At 37.1% G+C, this 12,018-nt stretch overlaps 1 protein-coding gene across 1 annotated transcript; it reads left to right on the top strand.

Annotated features, from left to right (window-relative positions):
* The first annotated feature begins 55 nt into the window (after positions 1-55).
* Positions 56-3,029, top strand: LOC108967100. Its single transcript, XM_018930346.1, has 2 exons — positions 56-649; positions 2,203-3,029. The coding sequence occupies exons 1-2, from the start codon at positions 56-58 to the stop codon at positions 2,737-2,739; spliced, it is 1,131 nt and encodes a 376-aa protein (XP_018785891.1). The 3' UTR covers positions 2,740-3,029.
* Positions 3,030-12,018: the final 8,989 nt, after the last annotated feature.

The following is a 12,018-nucleotide window of genomic DNA, read 5'->3' as shown; positions in this document are numbered from 1 at the left end:
TAATAAAAATTATAATTTTTATATATTTTATATAATTTCAGTTAACGACCACAAAATGGCTAAAACAAACGGCACACACACACAGCAAGGCCAACGAACCAAACAGTTAACAACATTAACAGTATTAATGTTTACAGTGCTAACAGTATTAATACAAATGCCTGTGAACAGTGCAGCGGCCGCCATACAAGCCGCTCACATGCACACCGCAGCCACCGGCGAAAACAATGTCCGACCAGCAGCATTAGCAGCTATAAACGCCGCCGAGGTGCTTAGCAATCAACAAAGCGCCGTCTTTCAACAATTACTCGACAGCACGGCAGGTGCGGCACAACGCGGACGACGAAAGCGACTGCGCAAGCGCCACAACGACGAAATGCGCCTGAGTCGCTTAGCAAGCGTGACAAACGAGGCTGAAGCGCCACTTGAGTGGATGAATGCATGCGGGTATGTGCAGGAGGAGAATGCCGAGCCGAGCATACAGCATATGATGGCCAAAAAGGAAGCAGTGCGAACGCTTCGGAAGGCGCTGCGTTCGGAGAATACAACAATTAATGCGTTACATACGATAAATATCGACGATATGCCCAGCTGGCGCAAGCATAGTAGGAAATATAAATTTCTGCCAACACTGAATCGAACAGCCAAAGTGAGTATTTGCATATTCTTGTGAATTAAATAAGAAAAACATAATTATTCATGTACAAAAATGTGAAAATATTGCACGTCATACAATCAATTGATTACTGCGAAACTTACGAAGCGCATTCTGCAAAATTAATTTTTTTAACAACAACAAGCAACGCAAATAACAGTGAGCGCATAAATACAGTATGTATGTAATATGAAGCACTTTCGTTGCGCTGTTGACCGATTTTAAGCTGAACGCGCGCCCTGCATGCACCGCGCTTACCAATTAAAGCAGCCATCCATCCAAGCAACCAGCTGAGCAGCTGAGCGGCCGAACGGCCAGCTGTGCGCTTGGCGTTCGCTGAAAGCTCGCGCCAACTGTGACAATCATTTACTACTTAATAAGCAAATTATACGAGCCCGTGTGCACATGCATACAAACACGCTTCCTCTAGTTTAGTTTAGCCTCTTTTTTTCTTTTTTCGTTATTGCGTGACGTAGTGACGTACTGTAAGCGCTTGCTTTGCATACACATATACATGCAAACGAGCAAGCCGATGACTAATGCAAAAGTTTAGTCACTTCGTATGCACGACCGTAGACCGCTAGACACTGAAATTCATCCAAATATACATACAAATGCATGTAATATATAATATATATGTACATAAATATATCCGTATACATATGTGCGTACAACTGCTGAAATGTATATCACAGTCTGTTTGTAGCACTTTTATTATAGGGCAGTCGCTTGTTTTGAGTTACTTGTGTTTTTGGCGCTCGTATGCCATGGAGCTTGGGTCTGCTTGTCTATCACTTAGCAGCCGCTTTTGTTATGTTTTTTTTGCGTTTGTTGTTTTTTAGCGAAATGCTGATTGTTAGCTTCGAACTATATTGAGCGCTTAGCGTTTGCTTTTGTTGTTATTATTATTTTTTATTTATTCTTTCTTCACGTACTTTTGTACTCACGAAGCTTTGCTTGCCGAAAGTCGGAGGCTCGCACGCTTATAACCTACCAAATTTCGCTGTGGATTTTCCCTGACAATTGGATTTATTTGTTTTTAGGTGTAAATAGAATGGACTTTCCCAAACATTTCGCCAAATTACAATTGCAGGAAGTTGAGTCAGTATATAGAGATATATACATAGAAAATATGAAAGAGAATTGAAACAAAAAAAATGTCAAGTTTTTGGTTGCGTCGAATCTGCTATATAATATTATTCACAACTGAAAATATTGCGCACACACTCACTTGCTTTCGATTGGCTTGAGGGTATATGATATAGTAGACCGATCCGAACAATATGACAAGTTTCGTGAAGATATTTTGTTATATAAAAAAGTTTTCCATACAAAGATTTTATTTCGATCGTTGAATTTGTATGACGGCTCTGTGGCACAGAGATCCGACAAGGGCAATTTCGATAAATAAGCAGCTCTTTGAGCAGAAAGGGACTTTTGAAAAATTCCAGAACAATATCTCAAAAATATTTTCCTCTAAAGCTTAAGAAAGTTTTTTTTTACTACAATAAACCGCCAATTAATCATTACCTTCTCTTCCGTTACAGATCGAACTCCATCACTGGCATCGCGCCATGCAGAAATTTGTCGCCAGCTTCGCCGAACTGGGTGTGAAACAATATCGTTGGGATCGTAAAAATCTGCAAGTGGTCAGCGCTACCACACACGAACTCAACGCACTGTTGCTCAGCGCGCGGCGTACACTCTGCGAAGTGGAATCCGCCATACACGCTGTAAATCCACAAGCGAAAATACGCACCGTTACACGCGTCGAAATGCAAAAGAAGCTGAATTTCTATTCGAACGATCAGGCACGTGTCGACCAGCAAGGCGTGGACGCGAAAGATTTGCGTTTCGCCAAACAGCGTTACAACAAATACGTGCAACATATGCTGCAAATCGTGCGCCGTCAAATGCAGGCGACCCGAAAACGGGTGGGCAATAGAGCAACAGCCAAGTCTATAGCCAGCTACAGTGATGAGAGCAACTACAGTCACTGGTTGGATCTGGCCGATTTGGAAGGCTACGACACCTCTGCGCAGGCGTCATATGGCATGAGCGACGAGCTGCCGCTGGCATCGTGAGCGCATAACACATAATCGTTAGTGTATTAGTAGTGTAATGAGAATTTATCCCAGTATGTGCCATTAATAGTGTAACTAAAAGAAGCTATCCCTGCTGTAGCCTCTATGTAGGCTGGTGAAAGCGCGTGCAGGCTCGGCTGTTGTATTATACCGAAATACGGACGTCCAATACTTAAACATACCACTAAGTTTAACTAGTTTTAAGCGCACACAATTCTTAGTGATAGGCTAGAGTTCCTCAAAATATGCATCACATTATTTATTTATTTATTGCATTCATTTAGGCGTATAAGCGCATTTTTATTATAAACGAAAAATATTTATTTAAATCATGCCCAGCCCTCATTTAGCAGCTAAGTTCTTCATATTTATTGTTGTAATTAAATTTTTGTACACACTTAATTTATAAATTATGTAAGTAGTTAGCTCACTCAACAAATTGTAGCTTATTTTTAACACAATGATATTATGTATGTATGTATTAAAAGAAATTTTGTGCTTGTGCTAAATAGTTAGTGTGCATTAATGCCTACTGTGATTAATTAGCTGCTTAATGTAATATTTATTTATTTTAATACATAGCTGTACATATATAAGTAGTTAGTTATTTTCAAATTGTTAAGTGGCACACCCAGTGTAGCAGCCTTAATTGGCAGTTTTTGGGAATTAAAACAAACAAAAAACTACGAAATTAATTGATTTTTAATTTTGATGGTATATCTATATATATTTGAGTAATCTTTTTCTTCTTTATTGGCGTAAAAACCGCTTACGTATTTTTAGTCGAGTTTACAACAGCCTGCAGTATGTGTAGATTCCTGCTATAGCCAGGTCCTTCTCCACTTGTTCTTTCCAACGGAGTGGGAACCCTCTTCTTTCTCAGCTTCCCTTGGCAGGTACTGCGTCGAATGCTCTCAGAGTTGAAGTATTGTCATACATTCCGACAACATGACCTAGTCAGCGCAGCCACTGTCTCTTGATTCGCTGAACTATTTCGATGCCGCCGTATATCTCAGCTTATCGTTCCATCGACTGCGGTATCCGCCGTTGCCAATACACAAAGGACCATAAATCTTCCGAAGAACGTTTCTTTCGAAAATTCGTAACGCCGACTCATCAGATGTTGTCACGGTGTACAGGCTTTATCCGGAAAGTAATACGATTGAGTCCATTTAAAAAAATTTATTGAATCAATCGTTACAATTCTCTTTTTTCTTTCAAAATAGGTTCCTATCCCGTCGATGCTGTGCTGCTACCGCGATATCCAAGCATTGAAGGCGTCATGGTAGGCATTCTCCGGAATAGCTTTGAGAGCCGAGGTGCATCCTGCTTGGATCCCCTTTCATCGGGCTTTTCAGGCAAGGATACAAAAAAACAAAAAAAAAAAAAAAATTTGGGCTGTGGGCGGCGGCTCTTGAGGAATTCAATGCAAAACTTGGCTTTGACGGTTTGTCCAGGAGGAAAAAATTCATGGTAGACGATGCCTTTGAAAGTCAAAAAAGACAATGAGCATCGTTTTCCCTTTGGATTTGCTAATTCTTCCGGTTTTTATCAGCGAGCTCTTCCCGGTAATCCCAAAAGGCCTGGTACCATCGAAACAAACCACTTCTTGTCTTGTCGCAGTTTTACCGAAATTCACACATAATTCAATCGCGTACCTGTGCTCTAACGAACGCTGCGTTTTCGGCTTGCAATACTTATAGAAACACGTCGCGCCCTCCACCGAATTCCGTCGGATTTCGGAACCTTTATGCTTCTGCACCATGAATGATATAAGAATTTCTAGAATTTTGTATTTGGTCTTTTGTCTTCTCAATTGCCTACTCAGACCAAAGTAGCAACTGTTGGCAAGAGATGTTGATTCAAAGATAGACGAAATTATCTACGACTTCGAAAGTCATGACAAAGTCGTGAATGCGTCGAATGTTTGTTTGATGACAGGAGATATATCGTCTTGCCTTCGTTCTCTCGCAGACCCTTTTTCTTCGCTTCTTTGTCCAATTTGGAGAAAACTCTAGCGTGGCTAGTCCCAAACGCAGCGCACAACCATGGAGAGGGATAATTCGACTTTTCACTTTAACTTGGCTTTAGACGAATGCTTAGCTACCCAGAGGAAACTTGGTTTAAGACCACAAGTAATGAGCTCTTTGAACCACTGGCCACTCCCAAATGAATGACGCTCAGAGAACTTTCTACACTTTCGGTAACTTCTACTTAAGGCTCCATCTTCCATACAATATTCATAGATATTTTAAGAATAAATAGAAAAACTTTTGAAAAATATATATTTTTCGATTTACAGGTGTTCCCTGATGGCGCTAAAAAAAGGTTCTCCATTGCTGCTGTGATTTAGGCCTTCACCGTAGACAGAATCTAAAAAACTACTCGTCTAGAAAATATTGTCCTCATAGTGACTTAAACTCGAAAAAAGTCAAATAAAAATGTAAAAGCACCAAAAATTAGGTTATTTCAATTTTTCACATCAATTTTGAGGTTTTATGGAAAAGGTATTAATACAAGGGTTGTAGATATTTTCATTATCTACAACTTTGTCACATAACTTTTTTCTATAGCACACGTAGTTTAGCCGTAAATCGAGATAAACCGTTATTATACAAATTATACCACGCACTCTCCTTCCTCTTCCCGACCACAGATCACCAGTCAACTTTTTTTCCTTTAATTTTTGTTATTTTATTTTTCGTTTACAAATGGTTCCAAGCTTTTATGATTTTGTTTTATTAAAAAAAAAAATTCAGCCAGCTGCACTTTAAAAGAACAAAACTCAAAAATATTTAAAATAATCATAATTTAGTATAATATTTTTAAAGTAATAGAACATCGATATAAGAAAAAAAAATAGTATATATATTTTTTTTTGGAATTTTACAAAAACTTTGTACTGAACCTTAGGCATCATATTTTTGAAATTCTTATTTATGAATGCGATGTACTGCATATAAGGCTCTTCAGCTCTTAAGTATAGAAATATTGTAATACGAAATCTAGTTATTGTCAATAATTTTTAATAATTATATGATAAACACTTGTAAATTTTATTACAAAGCAATAAAAATGTGTCACACTTCAAGCGATCCACCGATCACATGGGAAGCATATGAACAAGTTGCTCGTGGTAAGTTAACTAATCGCTCATGAATGTAAAATATCAATTTTATTGACCGTAAGCACATAAAGCTGGTAAAGACAGTGGCCGCAAAGTGCTCACGCGAGATTAAATTCTGTATTAATGAATGAGTGGGCTAAGTAAATATTTGCTTGATAAAACTATATCGTATTGCTTTCCAGCTATTTATTTCGCTATCTGCATGACATTTAAGGGTTAAGAGCATAACTGTCAGACCATTTATCGTCGCTTTCAATACTACATAAGCAGAATACAAAATGTTTTGTGTATTTTTAAATTACTTTTTTAAATTTAAAAACAGTTTTTGCATATTTGAGAGACGAGCATTTTAATTAAAAACAAGAATAGGTGCTATTGAAGGTCGCTTTCTTCTAGTGGTATGTTTTTGAATATGACAGATGTCATAATATTCAATTTGACACATTTATCACATCGTTAGCCTTTCCCTGAATAAAATAGCTGGAAAAGGAATGTGCAGGCTAACTTCCATTCCAACAAATGAAGGTAGCGTTTTGTGAATTGCAAAATATATTACGTGAAGTCTTCCATAGAGTATTTAATATATGTACAGTTCTAATTTATATTGGACTCTTAAAACACTTTATAAAAAATAATTACTCTTTCTGAACTTCGCTTAACAAATATATACTATACCATATAAATACATATTTATCTCATACCCTCTGGTGATGTTTCCGGCTAAAACACTTATTGTAGTCATGAACCCGCACGTGAAGACCGTAACTAATATACGTTCTTTGTTTGTAAGGAGATGTATCGTAAATATTCAGAGACACATACCTTTCTCACGTCAGCGATAATGGAAACTGGTCGAATAATATAAAGCGAATGAGAGTATATATAATGTGATAAATTTGAATTTATTATTGTAATTTATTCATATCATGGGTTGCGAGTGGAAAAGAGCGCTCGAATGGTGCCTGCTCGCAAGCGGCCACACTTGGGCCATTATCAGACTCTATAACAGGTGCTGATATAAAAGTTACATTACTTGGCTGATATTTTATTCTTCAGTACAAGTAATATGGATATGTAGTGATACGGAACCACTAAAAGAAAAGATTAGTACTACACTTCATTTTCTAACATTTTGTAGATATGAAGAATGGAAAGCGAATAGCAGGAAAGTTTCACAAGGATATTTTCGAACTTTACAGATTATACTGGGCTCTGCTAGGAAAACTTACCACTATGCACTCTACAAAAATTTTAGTCGAAATATACCCGATTTACCGTATACCTACATACATATTTATTTTATAGGAAATCCGTTAAAGGATATTTTAAACAACTACAAGCTTTCCGATAATGAATTCAGCTTTCTAAAACTCACTTAAGTAATTCATGTGTGTGTAAATTGAATAATAAGCTTTTGGGCAATTACTTTTGTAGTATGCCTTTTAAAAATATCTATAACGAAAAATTTAACCAGAACATTTCACGACGTAGTAAGACAAACCAGCTAAAAACTGATTTAGCAGGTCGATAGCTTTGATTGACACATTTGCTTGCGAGACTAGTTGAAATCCAAGGAATTTCCATCCGACCGTGCAAGCGATAATTAAGATATCTTGAAGTATTTTGAAACATGTGATTCTGGGGAGATTGGCATTGCATTGAGCGGAATCGGAAGTGCATCGTTCACATTTAGGTAAAAACCGTATCTTCGAAATTACTCAACCACTTTTAGTCCAGTATAGCCCTTTATCCTGTAGCGAAAATGGACAAAATCAGAACACAACTAAGCTTACTTCAAATATAACACAATTTCAAATTCCACTGTCACTTTACAGGACTTAAATCGAACACCAAAGAGGTTATCAGAACTTGCCACAGTTAAGATCTTTATTATACGAGCTGACGTCCGACAATTGCAAAATCCAACGACAGATATGATATTGAAATATAAAGATAATATTTTCTCCAAGCCTGCATAAACTTAACATAGATATATTTGGAATATATTGGTCAATATGTAAGTTATCTTAATGAAATTCAGAGAGCATCTTTTTAATAAAAGTGCATCCTTTTGCCGCGGAAAAGATGATTCGACCAACGAAAGGTTTCAAGACCGGAGCACACTCTTTTAGGACCTTAAGTGGTGATCTAGTGGTTGATATTCAGAGCATGCTGAAGTTATGTAGTGAACGCTTCTCCAGCCTACTGAACGGCAGTGAAAAGTTAACATCTGAGATGTCAAAGCCACTTCCCCAATCGATGACGATGGAATAGATTAACCTTTGCCCACCGTCAACAAACTGATTGGACCTTATCAGTGTAGCTTTAGGGCAGAAAAATCAACATCTGACCAAATATTCACTATGTGCCCACGCTTTCACAAATGGTTTGGTTCAGGTCTTTTGGTATGAGTGAAGCATTGATATGCTTCATATCCAAAACATTAAACAAAGTGCTATCAAACATCCTTTAATTGACTTATAGAGAACAAACTGTGCACAAACCTAAGAAAATGTTGAGCGTATATCAAACTATCGATTCGGTTTGCGCGCACAATTTAAATGGACCAGTCCGGGTACTGGTTAATAAGAAGGTCTTAATTGATATATCGTAGGTGGTAGTTGCGCAATGGAAATTTCAATTCACACATGTGCCAGTCTGCTGCTAAGTGGAAATATAAACATTTAATTAAAAGATTTATTAAACGACTGAAGCTGCTACAACCTCAAACCTTTTGAGGTCCTGAATGATTTCAGTTGCAAATATTTAATGTTAAATAGTATTAACTATCATATATATGTTTGTGTATGGCACACAATACACAATAAGAAGAGTATGGCACACAAGCCCTATTTATTCTAAGCTGTACGCATATATATGGATGTATTGAGAATTCACATGTAACAGTTTTATCCTTCTTAACAGCTTTTACACTTTCTAAGCATCTGCAGCTATTTATATGGACTCGTGTGCACATTTCAGTATTTGCATGTATGTACATATACATACATATCATAAGTAGAAAAACGTATTTACCCGATAGTAAAAACTTTTGATTTTATACTAAATGTGTCCAGGAAATTACTGGCATAACTTAAATAGCTAATAATATTTCTGAATAATTATATTTCCTGAACTCCCTTTCACGATAATATCATCATGTCATTTCAATAACTTCATTAATTTTTAACTTAAAATGAAGTTCTTCTGGCAACATGGTTACCATCACATCTCGACATAAGCTGTATTTTTGTATCGAACAAGCTATTCTAATTAATATCATTCTAATAATCATCTTATACTCTTGCAACTTTATGGAATAAAGCCAAGGAAATATAACTTAACGTGTAAAACGTTAAATATAACTCATGTTCCATGGGTTTCTTTAAGGTAGCTCAAATACAAACACCAATCATATATAGTAAAGTCAAAGTCAGCCGGATATTAGAGAATCCTGATATTGGTTATATGGGGGCTACAAAGAGTGTTCCAAAGTAAACAAGAAACTAGCGCCCCCTGCTGGGACCATCTATATGTCGACTGATGCGTTAAAATCTGCTATCTTTATCGATATCCCATTGAAATTTCATGACATTTTATTGATTGAAAGTGATGTTATTGCGTTTTAAATGTCAGTATGTTTTTGTTATCGTTGCTAAAATGAGCTTCGAACAAAGATCCAGCACTAAATATTGTTTTAAAATTGGTGAAACTTTTACCGAAACGTTTCAATTGATGAAAAAAGTTTATGACGATGTGTCTATTCCGTAGCGGAGGGCACGAATGGTTGCAACGTTTTCAAAGTGGTCGTGAGGACATAAATGACGATCAACATTCGTGATCATCGGAAATTCCATTGAAACTGTGCGTGAATTTATCATTAAACAACTGCCGAAATCATTGAACATCACCAAAACATCGATGTATCACATTTAGACCGAACATTTGGGCTTGGTTCCGCACAAGATAAGACTCTCGTTCGACATGCTTTTGGACCGTTCAAAAAGCTGTATTGAAGCAGGAGGAGACTATTTTGAATAAAATAAACTGATTTTGGCGAAAATACCATTTGTTCTGTTTGTCCTGTTTACTTTGGAACGCGCCTCGTAAGATCAAACGAAGGTTCGAATATCTTTATATTAGGTATATGGGGGCTCAGGGAAGTATTGGCCCGATTTTGCCCATTTTCGATACACACAGTTACTATTTTCAGAAAAGCATTTTCTATGAATTTGAATTGTAAATTGCATACTTGACCAATATTTTCCGGCAAAATTCAACTAAAGATTCTCGCATCCACATATTCGGTACCCCTAGGTAATTGAACAATTTTTGATGAATTTCAACTAGTTTTGGTCATGAGTCGTAATACTCTAAAAAGATTATTAGGACAAAGTTTTATTCGGTTATATAAATTGCTTCTTGATTCAAATGGTATTTAAAATTGTGCTTTATGAGATTTATGCGTGGTTATAGTCTAATTTCACTGTGACATAATATAAATTTAGTCATAATCGGTAGAGCGGGTGCCGAGATATATGATTTCACCAGAAAATGGGTGGTGCCATGCCCAACGCCCAATTTTCGCACCGGCTCCACTAAAGCTCTCCCATACCGTCTCGTAGGTGAGGGCGTGTTTTGTTTTTGATTTATTGCACTTTTAGTAGTTTTGACTTCTTTACTTCTTATTGGACCACTTCTAGCGTGAAGTCTAGAAATACTTCAAAAAAGACCTGTTATATACCACTTCTCAAGTACTCAAATTCACTCCAAGTTGTGCTTTTCTAAAATGTTGCAAAATCATGTAATATACGAGCCAGCTTGTGCTTGATTTTGATGAATTAGTTTACGGGTTACGCCTGTCACCATCAACGATTAATCAAATCATTTGCTTGGCCACAGAGTAAAAGTGCCTACACTTGCTTACCTTTGATTTCAACGCTTGACACTTGTACATAGATACCATACCCATATACAAATATGTATTACGTATATAAATATCTATGAAAAGGGTTGCATTTAATTAAATATCTACTTGACTAAGCAATAAGAAGCTACGGGAACTGTTTGTGTGAAAAAAATTCAAGGTTATTCTCACCTGAAATATATAAACAACCCTTACAACAAAAACTTAACTAGCTGCTCTTCACTTAAAGCGCTAATTGCTATTGACTTATCGACTTACACTTACCCTGATGGCAGTTATTCTATATATAACATTTGATTATCCTAACTACCCTTAGCGCCTTCGACACAGTTATTGTCGTTAATCATAATTTTTACTGTCAAATTTCTATTCGACAAGTAAAAGATTTAGTTAGACCTAGGTTAGGTTATGTTACTCTAGTAGGCTTGTTAGCCACGCGCAGACTAATTTTGGTCTTTAGCGATGCCAGATGGAGTGACGTTACGTAGTTCATGAGAAGTTATTATCCTTCAAGATGCCGGTGCTTGATGCAAATTCAAATAGGTTCTGCGATCTCACTATAGATAACTCCTTCTGATTGTCGTATCGTAGGGCATCAAGTGGTTTAAGTGTTGCCTTTCTAGCGCGAGATAATTGCACAAGAGATGCTCCGTTGTTTCCTTGGTACCTTGCTCTTGACATTTCCTGTAGCAGGCTGTGGCCATTGAGTATTCCAATCTTGTTTCGATTGAGTGTGGGAAAGAACTTTGTGTATTTTTGATCTACCACTTTGGTCATAACTTTTGCAGTTGTGTATCCCTATGAATCACTTTTGGGACCCAATAGCAAAGTCCTTTGTTTAAAATATACTGCAGTGTTTTGGTAGCTTAAAACGCTGCCTTATGTCTAATTCTGTACAATATATCCCCGTATCTGCTTTTCATTCTCAAGCCATCTGTATAGATGTTAAATGTATTGCGCGCTGCTAACATACCTTTACGTCAATCATCTTTTGCTATGTTTACTCTGAGTCAGTGCTTGCCAAAACGCCATTGTGAACAAGCCAAAGCTTCTATACGTAAATTCTCCTGCAGCCAGTAGTCACGTCGCCGATTTTGCCGTACAGTTTTCAGAGCAGCAGTTAGAGTGGTTCTTAGAGGTAGCGCTATGCATAGTGGTCCGAGCTTCTGCACCCTTTCTTTTGGCTACCGGTAGGTATATTTCTGTACGCCTGTCCACCATACTA

The sequence above is a fragment of the Bactrocera latifrons genome, unplaced genomic scaffold (genome assembly GCF_001853355.1).
Source record: "Bactrocera latifrons isolate USDA-ARS-PBARC rearing strain unplaced genomic scaffold, ASM185335v1 scaffold_177, whole genome shotgun sequence".
Classification (NCBI taxonomy): Eukaryota; Metazoa; Arthropoda; class Insecta; order Diptera; family Tephritidae; genus Bactrocera; species Bactrocera latifrons.
The sequence above is the reverse complement of the archived record's forward strand: the minus strand, read 5'-3'. Positions and strand labels throughout refer to the sequence as shown.

Excerpts from the sequence above, each read along its gene's own strand:
- LOC108967100 (XM_018930346.1), top strand. The coding sequence starts at position 56 with ATGGCTAAAACAAACGGCACACACACACAGCAAGGCCAACGAACCAAA. Across the intron at positions 650-2,202 it reads CACTGAATCGAACAGCCAAA|ATCGAACTCCATCACTGGCA; the intron begins GTGAGTATTTGC and ends CTTCCGTTACAG.